The sequence below is a fragment of the Catharus ustulatus genome, chromosome 1 (genome assembly GCF_009819885.2).
Source record: "Catharus ustulatus isolate bCatUst1 chromosome 1, bCatUst1.pri.v2, whole genome shotgun sequence".
In the NCBI taxonomy this organism is placed as follows: Eukaryota; Metazoa; Chordata; class Aves; order Passeriformes; family Turdidae; genus Catharus; species Catharus ustulatus.
The window spans coordinates 73,551,016-73,571,302 of NC_046221.1; the positions used below are offsets into that span (position 1 = coordinate 73,551,016).

Below are 20,287 nucleotides of genomic sequence, written 5' to 3' on the forward strand. Positions count from 1 at the left end.
GTTGAGGGATGAGTACAGTAAAAGGCATCTGAAAGCCAGGAGCTGTTTGTTATGTTGGACCCTAAGGATATTATCCAAGCATCTCATCCAGCTGCCTTTCCTGATGAGTGCAATTAAACCCCATGAAATAAACCATAATTGCAGGTTGGGCGTGCTTTAAGTGTTTTACAGTAGCATTATCTGCTCTGTAAGCGCTTCCAGCCAAAAAGGATCCACTCCACACCTGTAGCATTTGCAACACTGGCAGGATGAAAGGCAATCTCCCATTTTAGGAATGCACTCTGAAGAAGCGAGTAAGTTTGTTCAGGTTAACCTGCCACCATCCTGGTTAAGAATGAGGAAAATATGCATCCAGGTTTCATGGATTTTTTCCTATACTTTTTACATGCAGAAAACTGTTTTTTTAAAGTGTTCCATATGACAGACAGCTGCTTCCTAGGCAGCAATGTTGGGCCACACGTTGAGCAAACCAGGTAAAAGAGCTTGAGCAATAAATGGTGGCATGCACCCGATAGCAGAGAATTATGTGCATCCGTGCAAGTCTCTACAAGAATATCGCTTTCAAGGCATTTCATCCAGCTTGGCAGAGATACCATAGATCCGTGGGTATTGTGGTCTCATGGACAGAAACAAACATGAAAGGTCATGTGGTTGGTGGTTAGTTTTACTCAGGGTAAGTTAGAAAGCTCTTGCAGGAACAAAGGCATGCAGAGTAAATGAATGCTGGCATGGGAGGGAGCAGCACTGAATGCCTGGAACTGAGGGAAGCACAGCCAAAGTGGGTGGCACAGACAAATGCCTCACTGGACATGGCACCAAAAAGCATTTACAGAGCCATTGGCTGTGTGAGGAGTGGCTTGCTAATTTGCATATGTGCAAATTCCCCACCTGTGGGCACAGTCTTAGTGGACTTTTTCAGTGAAACCAGTATTTAAGCTGTGCTTCAACACTGTAAGGCAATGGACCTCTTCAGATATCATAGTTGTATTTGCCTATAGTGCTCTAAATGCTTCTTTCAGGTTACTCAAATTTAGTTTACTGTTGTTGGTTTTTTTGGTTGGTAGTGATGGTGGTTTTAATTTTTTTTCCAGAATAGAAAACATCTGCAGATTTTCAGAAAAATAAAAGTGGCAGTGTCCTTGCTCACTGTGAGTGCAAACACACATCCTGCTTGTTTCATGCCTGCTCAGGCAGGGCTTTAAACAATCATTTGCTTCTCTCCAACTTCCCTGCTTGTGAGCCAAAGAAATAAAAGGGTGGGCAGGTCACCAGGAACCAGGATTGCTGCTGAAAGCCTACTGATGTTAGCACAAAGGTACAGGGAAAAGGTGTCTGCTTTCAGGTTGTTGGGAAGTTTAGAGTTGCCAGGCATTACAAACTTTTCTACATCATTTGTTAATAATACATCTGCTGTGCAGTGGGCATCTGAGAAGCCACTGAAGAAGGAGCAGGCTTTCCAGGATCCTGTCTGGTCAGTTGCCCGAGCATGGATAAAAAAGCCATCTCAAGAAAATAATCTTTCCCTCATGCTGCTAGACCTGACTGATGCCTGATCACAATGCTTTCACCTTTCTTAAGTGTGAAAAGAGCTTTCTGCAGGTGAGCTGCTGCTTGTGTTCCTAATCAAGTTCCAATTCTTCACACAGATAATTCTTCTTATAAGTCTCATTAACTTTGGTGGGCTGACTCACATAAAGGTAAATGTGTGTGGAAGGATTTGCAGCATCAGATCTTGAGTAGTCAGCATCTTATTCTGCTACCTAGAAGTCCCATAATGATTTCTTAGCTGGCTTTGTGCACTGATTGCATGTTCCTTAATAAAGCCTGAGCTTCTCTTGCCATTTCTTCCGCCTGCCTCCAAAACCATATTGCCTTTGTTTTGGATGTCTTTTAAACTGTTGTTTTATCCTGCTGAGCTCAGACAAACAAGCAAGGCGAGAAGCAGTGCTGTGATGCAAACTCGTGACACTGTAATAGATGTTTATCACCCATTCAGGTAGCATGATAATTGCTTTTAAGATGCCGCTCCCTTCAATTAGAGCTGCGAAGGCCAGATGCAATGCTTTTAACGTTTAATGTTAAGAACAAAGCTTTAAATGTACATAATTTAGTTTTGCTTTTTTACAGAGTCCCAATTTGTCATTCTTCAAGGCACAGTTTTTGTTTCCCATGACTTAACGCTAATAACTTTGCTTAAAGCAAACATTTCCCAGGGTTTTCCCTTGTGTTTTTCATATTTTTGGTACAGTCTCAGCTGTTCTGAGTGTTAGCAACCTTTCTGGTGAACTGTGACCACTATTTTCCTATTAAATTTTAAAAAATGCTGGGAGCTATCATTCCTATAGCAAAGTGCTGAATGTAGAGCTGGTGAGGAAAAAGCATCATCACTAAATCACTTCAAACAGAGTATCTCATAAAATTTTGCTGTACCCGTTTCCATCAACAATCAGTTACAAATTGTGAAACTCTTATTTTCTGATTGTGTCCTCATTACATTCTGTTCATTTAGCTGGCCTCACTTGCATTTCTACATGAAAAATACCTTTAAATACCATAAGCAAAAACAGTGATATTTTCAATTCCTCCTTACAAAATCCCATTGGTTTTATATGCATCTTTTCCATCTATCCCACAGTGATTTACTCTTTGGGCTTTAAAACTGATCTTGCTAGAAAGTCATCGTGCAGCTTACCCAGACAGGGTTTCTGTGTTACTCAACATCTCTGATGTATTTTCAGTTGCAGTACCAACTGCATTAGATTCAATCACCAGCACAGTGACAGACTGAGTGAGCTCCAGGTTGGTTATGGCCATTCTGATTTCCTGTATCACTTGTTCCATTTAAACCATGGAAATGGTTACATGGAAATGTCCGGTTACTTTCAGTGTTGAGAGACCTCTTTTTCTTTGTTCCCTTTCGGTGAAAGAATATAAAGGTGATGATGTCACTTGGTTGACAGATCCCTTGTCTGTATTTCTGCCATCAGAAGCCATCCCTCAGCTCATCACAAGCACCTTACTTTTGGGAGTCTTTCATATGAAATGTGGATGAAATGAGTTTGTGGTCCAGCATTAAACCATGCTGTGAGTTACACACACGCCCTGGTGAGGCACAGCCCTTAGTGCACGATTGCGCAGAGTATCATCAATCCTTCCTGAACTCGTTTCGCTTGCTGTCCTGCAATCTCTACCCCTGTGAACCCCGAGAACTCAGCCACGCTCAGCCAACCCCGTTTCACACATCGGCAGGCGGGAGTGCACACGAGACAGACAAGAGGGCACCGCCGCGCTCCCTCCGCTTCCCGGGCGGGTACGAGGCGAGCGAGCTCCTCGCTCCCGCAGGGACGGAAGGGGAGTCCCGGCTGCCGCGGCCGAGCCCCGAGCCCGGGGCGAGCGGTGGCCACTGGGTGGCAACAGCCGCCCGCCGGAGAGGAGAGCAGGGAGGGGGAGATGGAGACAGGAAGAGAGGGAGAGAGGGGAGGATGCTGGCATTAGGTATGGTGCCCGGTGCCTCCCCATGCTCCCCTAAAATACAGACGCCAGAGGGCTTAAACACCCTGAAAGGCGCTGTTTCGTACACATCAGAAAACAATTTCTCGGTGCGCCCTCGAAACAAATCCCTGGATCACCGAGGGCACAGGTGAGCTCCGTTGAGGGGAATCCTTCTCGTTTGGATGTGGACACTTTCCCTTCTTCTGCTGGAGGGAAAGCTGCTCACCCTTCTCACACCAGTGCCATTTCCTCAGAGGAGCAGCACCCTGTGAACTACGCGTGCCAGCTCCGTGCCTGAAGGAACCAGCTCTAAAAGCAGACTCGGAGGGCAGGGTGCAGTCATTCCCAGTGTCCCCTGTCCAAGCGAACTCCTAGTCTCAGCTTTGTTTATGCATTTTATTCCTTTTAGGTTCGGGGTAGTTTATAGATGAGATTATCATCCCACTCATCCTCATATCGACAAGAAATGGCAGAATTTATCAAACGTCTGTTCTCCCCTCCCGTACTGAGCAAAGAAAGGTGCCGGGAATGCCCTCCTCCTGTTCGGCTTGGGATTTCCTCGGTGTGGTGCCCCATTTCACCTGGGGCAGTCCCAGCATCACACATCCCTGACCCCCAATGTCGCTGCTCGGGATGACAGGGGGGCTGGGTCATCGCTATTTCCCCGCTCTGTGGGTTTAACCGGCTTTAAAGGCTAATTCTGCTTCTTTGGTCAACTCCAGATTGACCTCATCTTCACGCAGCTCCAGAAGCCCCTCTTCAACCTAAAAAAATTTCTTCAGGCCGGGGGCAGGGACAAACCTGAGCTCCGTTTCTACAAAAAGCCCTAAAGCCCAACTCCCTGCCTGTGCCGTCGCCTGAGCACGGGCGGGCCGGGCGGCCTGCGCGGAGCAGGTGTGCGGGACCCCGCTCGGCCGGGAGCCGGGACCGGCTCCGCACGGGCTCCGCGGCCGCGCAGGGGCTGCGGCCAGCGCACACCCCCAGCCAGAATGCACGGAGCCCTGCGCGCCTGCAGCGGGCCACTTTGCCTTTTAAAAAGATGTATTCGGACTCCGATTTTTTTTTTTACTCTCCCCGTTTCATTTATTAAAAAGAATAATTATTTAAATGAATCCGCGCGGGGTGGCAGAGGCGCGGAGCGGGACGCGCTCCGCCGCGGAGGGCCGGCAGCCCCCAGCCCCGCCACCGCTTCCTCCGCACGGGCGGCGGGGGCCGGCAGCACCGCCCGCGGCCCCGGGGCCGCCCCTCCGCGCCCGCAGCTCCGCCGCGCTCCGCGCCGCCCCCGCCGCCCCGCCGCCGGCCCCAGGCCCGCGCCGCGATGGAGGGCGGGCCCGGACCGCGGGGGGCTGATCGCCTCCCCCCGCCGCCGCCGATTTTTTTTTTTTTTTGTCTTTTTTTTTAGCACACCCCCCCACCCCCATTTCCCCCTTTTCTTGAATGAAGCGTGAGGCGGAGCTCTAGGAAACCACCGCGCCCGGCTACGCCAAACGGGGCCGGAGCCTCCCCCTCGGGCTCCGCTCCTCCCCGCCTCTCCCCGCCCCCGCCGCTCCGCTCCGCTCCGCTCCCCCCGCCGCCGCCGCCGCCGCCGGGAGAGCTCCCCGCCCGCGCCCGCCGCCGCTCGGAGCCGCCGCCGCCGTCCGGAGCCGCCGCCGCCGGCAGCAGCAGCGCGGAGCGCCCGGAGGAGCCGCCCCCGGCCGGCGGGGTGCGCGGGGCTGCGCGGGCGGGCGGGCGGGCGGGCAGCGGCGCCGCGGCCGCGGTCCCCATCGGCACCAGTCACACCGCACACACGCCCCGTCCGCGCCCCTCTTCGGCAGCGCCAGGGGCTCTTCCTCCGCCGATACAAAGCTGCTCGGGAAATGGCAGCAGTCAAAAGCAATTTTCCTTCTTTATTTTTATTTTCGTTTTTTAATTATTTTTTTCCGCTCTTTCTTGTGAAAAAGAATTAATTTTCTAAATACATACAATTTTTTTTTACATTTTTTAATTTTTTTGGTGTGTGCGTGCGTGTGTGTGGAAGCACCGGGTTTCTGCGATCGGTGTCTGAATGAAACTACGTAAATGCATATGTCTGTACGTTGCACTGGAGGGAAAAACAGAGCACTTCTGCGAGAGCTTGGATTCAAATGTGGTTCATCTGGTCTCCAGGATTTTCCGTCTCTTTGGGGTTGTTCGCCTTCCCGGGCTGCGAGGCGGGATTTTCTGAGCTTTGACACATCTTTGGAGATGTCTGTTAAACAGGAGTCTGGGAAAAAACATTTGAAATCGTAGAAATATATTTTTTTTTACCCCTTTCCCATCCCCTTGGTGACTTGAAGCATCAAAGCAACCAGAACTTAACGCTTCTGAAGACTTGTGATGTTTGGATTTTATTGTTGCTATTTTTCTTTTAGAGGAAACTTGACAGAGGAACATATTTATAGTCCAAGTAAGTACTTTACAGAGGAAATTTAGTTTGTGTAACTTAACAAAAAAACCCAAAACCTAGTGTTGAGGTTTCTAGCATAAAGTGCATTGGATTAACGTCCATCCAAGGCTGCTTAGCAAATCGTGTTGCAGTTTTTACAGTGTGTGTTCGTCCGCTCCTTCGTGTCCATGGTAGTCCAGCACCTAGGGGAAAATGCACCTGATTTTGAGTCGGTATAATATTTTTTAAGATGCATTTCAACACCGAGGAGGAAATGGTCCTAAAGTAAATTTATAATAAGTAATAAATGTGCACCTGGAAGTAAAGTATTTACAGCATTTTAATCCCTATTTATGCCGTGCATCTCAAACCAAGGAGGAAACACTGAGAAGACAAAAGTACCTCCGAGACCCCGAGAACACCCCCACACCAGCATGAATGAAACCGTGTCCAATACAATAACTGGATTATAATTTTTGGTGTTATTAATTTTATTACTATTGGCTGCTTTACTTTTTTGGGTTCATCCTGCTCCTCTTCTTCCTCTCTCCCTTCCTCTTGCTGCTTCCTCTTGGGAATTATGGCTCATCCGGGGAGAAGAGGCTACGATAACCGGGAGATAGTGCTGAAGTACATCCACTATAAACTCTCCCAGAGGGGATACGACTGGGCTGCCGGTGAGGACAGGGCACCCCTGCCTCCAGGTCTCTCTGCTCCTGCTGCTGCTGCGGTTGCTGCTGCTGCTGGGACTTCCTCTGATCACACTGGGCTGGTGTCTCCGCACCCCGAGCCCCCCGGCTCGGCTGCTGCTAGCCACGCGCCCCTGGCCGAGGGGCTGCGCCCCGCACCCCAGGTCGTCCACCTTGTCCTGCGCCAGGCGGGGGATGAGTTCTCCCGACGCTACCAGAGGGACTTTGCCCAAATGTCTGGCCAGCTGCACCTGACGCCCTTCACGGCCAGGAGCCGCTTCGTGGCCGTGGTGGAGGAGCTCTTCCGAGATGGGGTTAACTGGGGCAGAATTGTGGCCTTCTTCGAGTTCGGTGGTGTGATGTGTGTGGAAAGCGTCAACCGGGAGATGTCTCCGCTCGTGGACAGCATCGCTGCCTGGATGACTGAGTACCTGAACCGGCACCTGCACAACTGGATCCAGGACAACGGAGGCTGGGTAAGTCTCCCGACTGTTTGCTTCCCCTCCAGGATCCACCCCATGGCTGGTGGGACCCCGGGTTGGGCAGTGCCAGGAGACCGCACTCGTGGAAGTGAAAGGTTTGTCCAGCGGAGTCTGCGCTGGGATGTGCCGAAGCAGTGCAGGCCTTTTGCCAGTTGTCAAGTTTCACTCGATGCAGGGTACGGTGGAGTGGTTTGAGGTGGGAGCAACTAGTGAGCAAAAGGGATGAGCGAGGCACTGTCTTCATCCGTGGTCTCCACTTTCCTGTGGTCTCCACTTCTGTCCGCCCTTGCCTGTGGGCAGAACCAAGGCAGATTCCTGGCCAAGGCAGTGCAGTGGCGTGGGAGGGGGTGGCAGAGATGCCCATCCGACTGCCAGGGAGAAGAGGCACATTGCAGCAGGTCCTAGGCAGTGTCAGGACAGCAGGGACCACCTGTGTGTGCATGCAGTATCCCTACCCATGAGGGGTGATGCACCAGTTTGTGTGCAACAAACACGGGATCCTGGTGTTACCGACAAGCAGGTGGCCATTGGTGACAGTGTCTGCAGCTGTGGTTGTCACTGGAGTGGGGTTTTATGGTAAAAGATATGTCTAGAGTGAAAAATCTTTGTCTCAAGATGAAACAAAGGTGCTGGGAGCCGTGTCTGTGTGATTGTTCTGTAAAATGACTATTTGTTGCGATCTGATGGGTCTCTGTGTTTCTGGGGTAAAGATCACCTCTGTCTGGGGCAGGCTTCAGCATCAACTAGAACAGGAAGATTTCCACTTATGGAAAATGGACAGCTTCTTCACTTGTAGTCAGTCAAAAGCCTTTCCTTTTTCTCTCCCCCTGTCTTTCCAGAATAAGTAACTGCATTGAATTAGAAGGGTATTCCTTTCCTTTTTTCCTTTATTAGTTGATATACTGGAACAAAATGTGGTCCCAGTCGCTCTCCCACAAACCAAACCTGTTGTATGTGTAAAGCTTATGATATTACTGTTTCATAGAGGAAATGGCAAGAGTTATACTGAAGAAGAAACCTGGGTTGAGAGCTGACATAACTCACCTAGAAATGGAGGTCAGCTAGGTAGGACACTGGCAATTTCAGGTTCAGTCTCCTGTGAAATACAGAAAACTGACTCAATTACACAGCACACCTTTAAGAGGTGTGTGTAAAAGAATATAAATTACATGTATGTTTCCCAGTTAGCATGTTTTTCAAGCCTGGTGTTTGTTAGCACTGGGTCTCTTGGTAAATCAGTGTTAGGCTCAATAATATGCAGCCTGCATTGACCATCTCTGTTAAAAAATGAAGGTGTTGCCTTCCCTGCTTCTGAACCCGCCCGACTAAAGGGGTTTCGTGTCCAGGGATGCAGAGGACATCTCCTGCTACTATAACAGAGGGAGCAAGGCTTTGGGACCCTTTTCTCAGCAGGAATCCACATTGTGCACCTCCCAAAGGAGTGCTGCTGATCCCTGGCGACAAGTCATACTGGAGGCAGGATTGTTCTCCTTTGCTTCCATCAAGAAGAAAAAAAAATTCAAGATTCATGGGGCCAGAAGGGGGAGCAAAAAAATGTGTGTGTGTGTGCGTGTGTGTCTGTGTATTATATACAAGTACACACACATACACAGGCACACACTTATGTATACACACACATACACACAGAACGACTCCAGCACTTGGTTGTTGGGACCACACTTGGAAGAGGGAGGTCTATCCCCTGACCCCCAGGTTCATGGATCACTACAGAGGGTTTGTTAGTGTTGTGGGGGTCTTTTTTGACAAAACAGATTACTGGACCAAAAAAAAAACCTGTGAATGGTTCAGGCTTTTGGAGACCTTGGCTCGTTCAGAGACGAGCAGCTAAAGGGTTAGGGATTTTGTGACTGCACTTCTGGGCTGGGATGCCTAACTTGTGCGTAAGTCCCTCCTCAGGCTGGAAGCCCGTCTGCGGAGCTGGGGCCCTCGGTTCGCTCCAGAGCCAGTGAAGTCATTCTGTTGACTCCAGTGAGCTTTGGATCAAATTGTAAGCATGCTGGAGATGTATTGTCCTGTGGGTGTATTGTGTAAAGAGAAACATAAATAATGAATAAAACTGAGACTGTGAAAAGACAGGTGTTACCAGGCGTGATTGGCCAGAGGAGGCGAGTGCTGGAGCTGTTGCTCGACAATTAGAAGTACAAGAAACTCGGACTGTAAACAATGACTGACTTTAAAAGGAAAGGATGCCTCATATCAATAGCCATGTAATTGTTTATTGAGGTTTCCTATCAACAAAAGCTCCAGAATTTGGATGCATGTGATGCCATTTACTGTTGCTTGTTATTTGTAATGTACGCATGGAAGATGTGCAAAACACTACCTGAAGGTGGCTTTTGCCTGTTTCTCTGGTACATGACTGGTACCTTTGAGCCCTAGCATTAAACACAGGCAAAACCTTCTAGCTGGTTACAAAGAACAAAAGACTAACATGGAGTTGCAAAAGCAGCTTTTGGGATCCTCTCTTCAGGCAGAAGAAATCAAGGAGGGTGTGGCGCAGTGGGTTTACCTTTTTTTTTTGTTTCCTTTCCTAGATTTCAGGATCAGTCAGGATGCTTTAATAATATGCGCTCAGTCTTCAACTTGCCTCTTGCACCATGCTCCACGTATGAACCTCATTCATAAAGGGCTCTTCCAAAGTGGCCTTGTGTGTGGTCATGCTTGGTAGGACTTCAGCACAGCCACTTGCAAGATCTCCCTGTCTTGCAGGGTGCTACAACAGGCAGGAGCCCTGGCTGCTGTAGCCTTCTCCTCCTTTATATTTTGGGTCCCTGGTGTTTTGTGGAGTGGTAAGTTTATTACAGTCTGCGCAGTGCCAGAGAAGAGAGCGTCACAGCTAGTCATGAGAGTATGTTTTACACAGCAGGCAAATTGGGCCTTGTGTCTCATGAATGGGTGGGCCTGTGTCTTACACTCAGGTCTGAAATTTGGTTGATGTGTTTTTCTTATTTGTCTGTCTGGTCTGAATCCATTCTATAAGATGGCAGTGTGTTTTCAGGATGTGAATTCTTTATATTGCAAGGAAACAAAGAAGGAAAGCATATCGAAGGGCAGGCTGGCAGGGGGATATAGCTGGTGGAGTATAAATTTTAGGCACTAGACATCGCTGATAATGGTGTCTGGGGTTGTTAATGCCCTTACAATACACAGCCTCATGGGTTTGTTCAAAACTTAGAAAAAGCAACAGATGGGGACTGCACGTAATCTGCATTATTAGCTTGTGGTTCTGGTGGCAAATAAATGCCTCTTTCAAAGATTTTCACTTTGGCCAGGATACCGCAATATTGTACTTTGGCCTGATAGCATCTTAATTGTATTAAAGAAAAAAGAGGAGAACTAGCTCATCTCTGCAATTTTGTGGTACTTGGTATAATGTATGTTTTCTGATTAAAAACTTAATGGCTTCATTTTGATTTCCAGAGCTGCAGAAGGACTGGCTTGGCAGTGGCCTGTCACACTTGGCAACTTTTTTGACATTGACATGGGGAACACTGACGGGATGCAGTCGGTGTGGGAGAAACAACTGTGTTTGTCTTGCAGTGATGGGTTCCCTCTTTGGGCATACAATCTAACACACATGGGAACCATGCTTAGCTCTGGGCACTTCTAGTCCAACATACGGCTTTCTCCCCAAGCTGTTCCAGAAAAAAACAAGAGCATGAGCACTACAGAAGGAGACACATGCACTGTCCTATTTACATACACATGATGTAAAGTATGCAAAGGAACCCAGGTGAGAGAAGTAGAGAAAAAATTTAGCCAGGAACACTTAATTTTAAGTTACTATATTTACATTTGAATAAGGAATGCAATGGCCATGTGTTTTCATTTGATTCTGTTCCTTTATTATGGTTCTTTATATTCTGCTCGAGAGTTAAGGCCACATACAGGGAAGGATTTAGATGTCTGAAGTGGATCTTAGGTGGAACACAAGCACTTGCATCCTCCAAGTGCCTGCCTAGCCAGGGCGGTGACGGAAGTCCCCGGCTTCTCACTGTTCCTCACCCAAGCTAGTCAGGGGCTGCTTCTGCCGTGGGAGAAGGGAGGCACTTCGGGGCTGTGTGGGACATCATTCCCAAGAACCTCCTTGTCCTGAAGCTGACAGGCACCCTCTCACCCAACTGTTGTCACTTAGGTGCCATCCTCACCTGCAAATGCATCTGAGGAGAAGCCTCTACTTTTCCTGGTGGCTCCTTAGTTTTGGCCTCTCCTGAGCTTTGGCAATGAGACTCTCTCCAGCCTGGCAGTGGCATATCACATCTCCAACATCTCAGGAGGTTTCACCTTCCAGATGGCTGCTGATTTTGCTCAGGTGTCTTCCCCTCTGGCAACAGGCCTCTTTCTAATTCTGCGGTAGTGAGATTTCATTTGGTGGAGGAGGAAGAATTAGGGTGTCTAATTCCTGCAGTCTGATGTGTTTTCACAGGTGGCTGTCCACAGCCAAATGAAAAAATGCTTCTTAGATGAGCAACGAGACCCCGGGTTTCCTTTCTCCTGAGATGACTGTCCTAATCACTGAGCTTCCTCTTTTATTTTTTGCCTAGTAAATCATTAATTTTCTTTGCTTGGTGGCACGCCTTGGAAAGGAAGCTTGGAGGATTGCTGTGCCCTGCAGTGGTTGGTGGCTGTGTCATGAAGGTGAGGGATGGCAGATGCATCTGTCTCCAGGACAGAGCTAGAGATCATGGATCAGGGTGACACAGGACCCTTCCAGACCTTGTGTGTGGGGCACTGACCAAAATCCTATCCCCTTTGGACTCTGGATTTGGGCTGCTCTGCCAGGGACCCACCTGCACAACATGCTGCTTCTTGTGCAAGTCCCAAGCAAAAACCTCTTGCTCTTTCAGCACAGGACTCCACCTAGCTTGGAGAGGGATGCCATGTGCTTTGCCAAGGAGAGCCTGGAGCTGAGGCGCTTTGACTTTCTTTAGCGGCGATGTGCGGCCTTCTAACGACTCAATCCCCAGTGGGGCTAACCCCAAGTCACTGTTTGACTGGTAAAAGGAAACTATCTGAAATCCACTCAGTTAAATAAGTGAATTGGCAGTTTCAAATGCTGCACCTTCTAGGTCCTTTGCCAGTTTTTGTGGCTTTGTGGGTTTATAATCGTATTCTTAAAATATTATCAAAATATTTTTCTTTTTGCTGTTGCTGAAGAGCAAGAAATGCATTCTGTAGAGAATCTATGCCAAAGCAAGGAGGAGAAGAGCTGGGGCAGAAAGAGAAAATGATTGCGGTTCTCTATTCCCTTTCATTTATAATAGCTTTCTCTATAACTTGCAAAAAAAGTAGGCTGCATATTTTCTCAGAAGTCTGTTTTTTTTCTAAAAAAAACCAAACAAAAAAATGTATTGACTGTGACCTTTAAAATTTCAGAACCAGGGGTCTCACTTGTGGCGATGATGTCATTTGCCTTGATCTTGCAAAGAACTGTAAACTTCAAACAGCAATCCTATTAAAAAGTTTTACTTTACTTTCAATATTGAGAAAGAAGTTTGTTCTGTGCCTGCACTAACACAGGCATCTCCCGAGCTGCTGTGTTAGCTCTGCTGGACAGTAAGGAGCTTAGTTTTGTGAGTATGTAGCTTGAAATTCAGAGTCGGTAATCCATGAAGAAAATCCAGTTGAATTTTTCTGCCTGCGCACAAGTGTTCCTCCGATGGCAAAGCGCGGCTCTAGCAGGAGAATCACAAGACCTATGCAATGATGTGTGAAATTGCTCGTGGAGCAGAAGCATTTTCCCAGAGGCCAGATCCCAGGGCCTGGGCTTCCTAAGGCAGTACTTGGAACTTTGTACTGCATCGCCAGCAAACATTAAGCCCTTGTGCTCAATACAGGTGTCCTTGATGAGAGGGCCATCTCTCAGCAGGTTGGACCTGGCATGGTGGAGGGAGGTGGATGTAGAAACGGGAGTGGCGCTCAGGTGCTGCTCTGAAACCTCTGCTGTGGTTTTGGTCTCGTGTGGTGGTTTGCGCCTGGCGCACGCAAAGCCAGCCTTGTGCTCTGCCATCACCACAGAGATGCTGGGTTGGTGGCTGAAGTCGTGGCTCTCTGCTTGCTGGTGCCAAATGCCAGCAATCCTGCTGTGTCCTTGTCTCCCATCTTGCAGCCCTTTCGCCCAAAGCCTTTTAGCATCACAGTCCTGCCCCAGGGCTCTGGTAAGGCAGTGGCCACCAGCTTCTGACCTGAGGTCTGGGTAGCCCCAAACTGGGTCAGCAGCCTGGGAAGTCATGGAGCTAAAAAACAGTTCGAAAAATCTGATTGAATAATTACTGTCCTTTCAGCAAAGAGGATTTTTACTTCTTGCTGATTCATTTCCATCCCTTTTGGTGATGAGGGTTATGGTGAGACATTCTGGTTCTTTGCCTGTTTTTGCTTTCTGCTCCAAGGTGGACCAGCAGACCTCAGCTTCCTGACTACGCCCTTCCATCCCTGCTGCTGGCACTGGGTGCTGGGCAGGGTGCTGGGCGCTACCACCCGGCCATCAGGAGCTGTGTGTGCCAGGTCTGGCCTTGCCCTGCCCACCTCCATCCCTATTTTATTTTCCTTCACACCCTTGGGAGGGTGGAGCCCAGCCCTGTTTGGTTTGTTGGTTTTTAAAAAATAATTTATTTATGAGCACCTCGTGGCTGCCCTCCTGCTGATTTAGTAATAATAATAACAACATTTGTTACTCAGTGGCAGCAAAATACTGATTATTTCTAAGGGCAGTACCAGCCTGTTTTATTTTCCATTTCATATATAATAATAGGATGGATGAAGGTGTGCAATGCCATAAATCCTCTCTTCCCTAGCAGGATAACATCCAAGCCTTCTTGGCAAACATGAATGTTGATGACAGATTTGAGGGATTTTTATTTTACTCTGGCTTTCGGTCTCATTAACAATCTGATGGCTTTTTTTTGCCTTTTTCTTTTCCTTTTGGTTCCCAAAAGACTATGAAACCAGATAACTTTTCCAAATTCATCTGAAAGTCTGGAATTTATTTTATTTTATTTTATCTTAATGTTAGTTTGCTGTCATAATTATTGTATATTGATAGATGTTGCAAAATTTCCCCTTGCTGGAAAGTTCCTTGCCAGTTTCTGGATTTTACAGTTAATGAGTAAGAAAACAAATCTGATGTTAGAAAGTGTTGCCACTGACTTCAATAGGAACAGGAAGAGGCACTTAATTGGACAATTGTAGTTGTGTTTACTTTGTATATGTGGCCAGAAAAATAAGATCAAATGAAAAAGCCACAAGTTTTCAGCTAATAGAGAAAACCAGCCTTTTTTGCAACACATTATTAACTTTTGGAATTAGTTTTCATGGGAAAGCTGTGAGTGGAATCACTGAGTCGCATTCAGGAAAGGTTTAGGTATTTATTTATAAGAGTAAGGAAAACATCTATGTTTCTGTTTGAGTCAAATTGCTTGAAAGGGCAGTCATACACCTTGGGGTAAATTTAGCATCAGCTGCTGAACTCAGATCACCAGGTGCTGAGGGTGGAGCTATTTCAAAATTATCAATTCCATGGCTTCTCCCCCAGAGCACCTGGCGTTTGTCGGTGTCTGAGAATACTGGGATGGATGCACTGCTGTCTCATCCATCCAGGGAAAACTTACTCCTGCATGTGTTTTGTTAAGGTAATTATAAATGCACTTGATGTGTTTCTAAGAGCACCCACATCACAGAATTTACTCCTGCTGACTGGAGCTCTCTTACACATTGCCACTTCTCACTTAAAGTCGCAAGCCATCCTCCTTGTATTTGTCATCGAAGTTCTGCGAAGTTCTGCAAAAAGAACCAGGAGCTGGGTTGGCGGTTTGACTCAATGGATGATCTTAGAGGTCTTTTCCAACCTAAATGATTCTGTGATTCTATGATTTTGAGTTAGTTGCAAGAAATAATCTGCGTCCTTCAGTGCATACATAATTTTATTGCTATTTAATGTAGGAAGCATTAAAATAATGATTCTATTTTGTTGATTGAAAAGTCAGCTCAGTGGGTTTTGGGGTATTTCAGTGAGTAATTTAAGAGTGTGGGTCAGATACAATCAAAAAGAAAAGGCGTCATTTTACCCTGCGTAGTGACTGAAAGAGGCCATTGCACAGTAGTTTGAGAAAGTAAGAGTCAAAACTTAACTTCCTCTTCTTGCACTGAGCACAAGATAGGAAATGGGGCAAATCACTAATATCTCTCTTTTTCAGTTAACCCATATGTGAAATAGGTATTCTTGCTGTACTGCACACAAGGTATGGGAAATCGGTTGTTGCTCGTCGTGCTATCATGAATTGGGCTGATGGTCTATAATTTAAAAAAAAAGGAGTGATATGAAGTACAATTTTGAACAAAATGTCCACTTTAGTAATTTGAAGCTTAGAATAAAGCTAAAATCTGTAACATTTTGTCATTGCTGGAGCTTGCTACCCTGGGAAAGAGCAAAGTGAGTCAGATTGTGAAACTATCTTGGGTGAGATTTGAGCGGAGAGAAGATAAAACAAAGAAAATAAAGTTAAATAGAAATTAGGCTTAAAGCTTTTCAGCTCCACTGTTTGGATGTGTTTAGCAATGCTTTTGATGGAAGCAGATTAAAAAGATCAGTTTCAGGTGTTGATTTCTAGTTTTTATGTAGGGGAAGGGTGAACAGTGAGAAATGGCAAGTGACAGTATCTGTGTTTTCCTTTAAATATCAGCACAGTTCATTGGGTGTTTCAAGAAGGAATTTGTCTTTCCTTTTCTGTTCCCACTGTATATAAAAGGTGTCTGTGGTATTTCAGTGAAGGAGTAGTACAGGTATATTATATGCATCTGTAGGAAGTATCTTTACACACTTGTATTCTTATGTTTCCATTCATAAGCTTCATTAAATGTTCAGATGCAAGCAGCAAAAGCTATTTTAAACTTTTTTTTTTTTTTTTAAGTGAGTAACAACCAAACCTTTTGGCTTAACTATGAGCTTGAAGTTACTCTTAACTATCTTGCTGAACTAAGGCTTAGGAGACATAATTCTTGTGGCGTGCCTTGGAGAGACTTGCACGAATCACTAGAAATATAGGATAAGACCACAGGCAACAGGGCAGTGAAATCTATGGGACTGTCCTGCAGCCTGTTTTTGTGATGGAATACCATTGCAGGCTTTGTCTCTAAAGGATTGAGCTCCTTTCTTAAGAATATTGTTCACATGTTCAGACTATGTATTATAAAATGTCGTAGAGGATCCTGTTTCTAATCTCTTATTTTTAATAGAGAAAAAAAGAGTTAGAAATAAATCAAAGAAAAGTACACTAGATATACTAGAAAAGATACATGAGTTGGCATTTCCATTAGCAGAATAAGGTGATCAGTGCTGTAGAGAGATAAAACCTGTTGGATTTCTCAAGAATGAACTCACAGCTTAAGTTGATAAAAGACACCAAAAAAAACTGAAGTAACGACTCCCTTGTCAATAACTGAAGCAAATTCTACATTGTGCTCCAAGTATCTGCAAATTTTTGTTCAAGTCAGACATATCCAAAGCCCCTCTCCTGAAGTGATCTGGCACATCACATTAAGACACACTTTCCAAATATCTAATCCTCAGTCTGCTGCTGGATGCACAAGGTCCCGAATATAACTGAGAAGGAATCCTAATGCCTGTGTTATTTCCAGGTTCCAGCTTGACCTGTTCCTTTCTCTGTTTCCCAGACCTGCAGTAATTAGCAGCACTGCTGTGGAGCTTGGCTGAGGGAAAGGCTTTGCTCCTCACGGGGCTGGAGTGCCACAGCAGGGCACCCTGACAAGGGAGAAAATAAACCAATCTCTTGAAATGTCAGGTGGCAATCAAGGCTGCAAGTAAATGAGCCGGCCTGGAGTCTCTTCAGGCCTCTGCAGTAGCTCACGGCTGTCTGCAAAAAATCCCTGCAGTAGAAAATCCGCGTATTTGGCTCTGGGCTGAGTGTGTGGAATCCTTTCCCGTTTGGAGTCAATAGCTTTTTTTCTTTCAGTGTAGGTGCTAGAACGGGTGGTGTCTAGCCTCACACAGCAGTGAGCATGGGGACAGACCCAGAGAGGGATCAGTAAAGTGTTGTACAGAGCCGATGGTTGAGCACAGCTGTGCAGTGCTGGAAAACCGGAGCGAGGCTGCCTCGGGCTTTTCCTTGTGAGTGCTCTTCAGCCTCCCCAGGCTTCCTCACTGTAAAGGGAGCCCAGGATGCCACACACATCCTTCTGATTGTGCCTGTATGGGACAGGGGTGGTAGTGTCCCACCAGGACCACAGCAGTTTTCGAGAAATTGGTCCTGCTCAGCTTGGCCAGCAAAGCTGTTCCTCAGCCTCAGGGGAAAGCTGGGGAGCTCCCTGGTGCTCTGGGAGCATGAGAGGGGGGTCTTTCCACTCTGCTCTCAGTCTGGGTGGCACAGGTGGTGGGGAAACCTGCCAAGGCATACCTTTGTACCTTTTTTCATACCTATTGAAGTGGATTGTTTCACAAGGGAATAGTGTATTTATTTTACAAAAAAAAGTATTTTCCCCAACACCGTGAGAAGGATGCTTGTGACATGGTAGTACATCCTGCAGGCTGGGACTTCTGTGGGAGTTCAGTGGACCAAAGGAAGAGGCAGCACTGGCACACTGTTAGGCTGTGTAAACTGGCCTATGGTTTGTTTCAGAATACTTGCTTGCATTTTTTTCCCTCTCTCTAGTCCCTTCTCTTTCCCCCTGCAGACACAATAGATCATTCTTGCAAACGCAACTGTTTAACTTTAATAACTGGCCTAGAGCAAAAACTGACAGTGGGAGAGGAGCTGTTTGGTTTGCAGTTGCTGACAGATGGAATAAACTACCTGTTCTTTTGGAAGGGATGGATAGGCAGCTTGTTTGGTTTTCAGGAGACTTTGATCCCTAAAGAAACTCCTCTCAGCAAAAGAAATAATGACTGGAACTGTGGCAGCTCAGTGTTACTGACTGCTCTTCATATGTAGAGCTCCAGGTTTGATGGGGAAGAGCTGTGTGCAGATGTCCCTTGTCTCTGTACTTCAGAGCTTTCTGCTGAGAGCAGCTCCTCATCCTGAAAGGTCACTGTCACCAATGCCTTGGGAGAGACCCGGAGTCCTGCTAAAATCAGTTCCCTATGATCAAGGTCCCCACCAGGCTGGTTTGACAGGAGCTCTTCAGAATAGTTAAATTCGGTTCTCAAAACCTTGCCTTGAAGCAATGAAGGCTGAATGATTGAGTTAGAGATTAAATAATTTTGCAATGAATGGTTTTACCTCTGGCTCCTTAAGAAAGTCAGCCTTCTTACTTTGCCAGTTCTCAGAAGAAAATGGCAGCAGTCCCATTTCCTCTTCTGTTCCCTCAGGGCCTGCCACCCTTTTTAATTTTATTTTTTTTCCTCCCAGGGTCATTAGACAACATGCAAATTATTGTTAATAGAGCCAGAACAATCCTGCATTCCCAGTGGGATCGTTAGGGTCAAAGCCACCGGGTGCCAGCCCTCAGTGTGATACTAATTTTGGCCGTGTCTACCCCAGGGTTTGGAGGTCAAGTGGAAGGGGGCTGGTGAGCACACACCCAAGCAGGACCTGTCCCTGCAGCTCCCTGCCAACACTGGGCTCTGGCCAGCCTGTGCCTGGGGCTTCTTCTGCCCCCCTGGCAAGGCCTGATGTGCTGCAAGGCACTGGCTCTTTCCTTCATCTCTCCTGCAGTCTCACTGAAGGTTCCTCAGAGGGGACGAGTCCTCCCCTGCACAGGGACCTTGCCACCCTGAGCTTTGGTGCAGAGTCTCCAGAGGAACAGGGGGACAGGTTGGGGGAGCTGAGGAGAGGATGCTCTACCCCCACATTTCTTTCCTCTGCCAGTCCCTTCCTCCAGGATCCCTGAGAGTCCTCCCATGGAGGTACACGTTGGCAATGAATCTTTCAGCATTGGCTTTGGAAACTACATGGACTGTGTACCACAGCTCAAAGGGAAAGGAAGGGCAGCTGCCTTCAGGCCTTAGCCTTGGACTGGGTTCTGTCTCTTGCCTTTGATTTAAAGTCATGGGATTTTGGCATTGGAACTGTTGGCAGGGGGATTAGGGCAAGACTACTTTTGTAACACATTTTACAGGGAAGTGGTTGTAACTATATTTGAAAGTGAATGTAGGGGACAAAACAAAGTAGGTCTGACATCACTGACTGAAGTAAAAGTTGAGGGAATGAGTTGTCTATGTCAAGACTGGGATTGCAAGTTCCTTTTCACCTACAAGACTTGCTGAACGATGGCTATGCCTGCTACAGGGCAGAGGCTGAAATCCCCACCTCAGTGGCACTTTGGCAAATGGCAAGACCTTGACATCATGTCTTCACCCTACATTTTGGTGGGTGAACAAAATAAAAAAGGAATGCATTAGATTTTATTAAATACTTCCATGTAGTAGTTTGGCTGGGCTTTTTTTCCCTTTCTCTCTCTTTTTGACCTTGGCAAAGATTCTGTGCACTCCATGATGCTGTGATTTCAGGTGTGCTTACCTTTAAAAGGTAGCAATAGACTTGCTGAAGTCTCTCACTTCCAGGGAAGCAGAATGAGAGGGTTCAAGCAGAAAGTGAAACTCTCTGAAAACACAAATGCAACAGAGCAACCTTCTTTCATTTTCCCAACTGAGCATAATGCAAAAAGTAAACAGTTGGCACAAATTACTAATACAGGTTTGCCAGGAGACTGATCAAAACCACACTGAATTCAGCAGTCTGTTTTGCACTAAGTTCAACCGGTTTTTTGCATCAGACCCATTGCAAGGTAGAGAAGGATATTTTTTGAAAGAAAAATGCCATTTGAAAAAATGTGGAAAATTCTCCTGCTCTACCTCCTACATGTTTCTATTGTCAAACAGTCACTGATCTTATTTTAGACTTGACCTTCGTGTTCTTTCCACAGCACACAGGCTGAATGACATGTTATTCAACTTCTCAGACAATATTATGATATATCTGCTTTTATATTTAGCTGTAACTTTTATTCTCCTTATAAACAAACCCACCTAATGCAACCACCACCTATCCAGGGAAAGTATTTCCATTCCCCTCAGCTTAATTTGGACAAATTTGGCATGAAAACATTCAATAGTTCCATAATAACCTTTGCAACAGGATGCCTGCTGTGCTGACATGCAGGTCTAGAGCAACTTGTACCATATGCCAGGAAATTGCATTCTTAAGAAAAATCTAGACATAAATTCTGAACAATCAACACTTAAATTT

General features: G+C 46.6%; 1 protein-coding gene across 1 annotated transcript in view; it reads left to right on the forward strand.

The window, feature by feature from the left end:
* The first annotated feature begins 5,231 nt into the window (after positions 1-5,231).
* BCL2 (BCL2 apoptosis regulator) overlaps positions 5,232-20,287 on the forward strand; it is a 95,448-nt gene continuing 80,392 nt past the window's right edge. Inside the window, exon 1 of the mRNA XM_033066939.2 lies at positions 5,232-7,061. Within this exon, the coding sequence (XP_032922830.1) occupies positions 6,477-7,061 (585 nt within the window). The 5' untranslated portion in view covers positions 5,232-6,476. The remainder of the gene's footprint in view (positions 7,062-20,287) is intronic.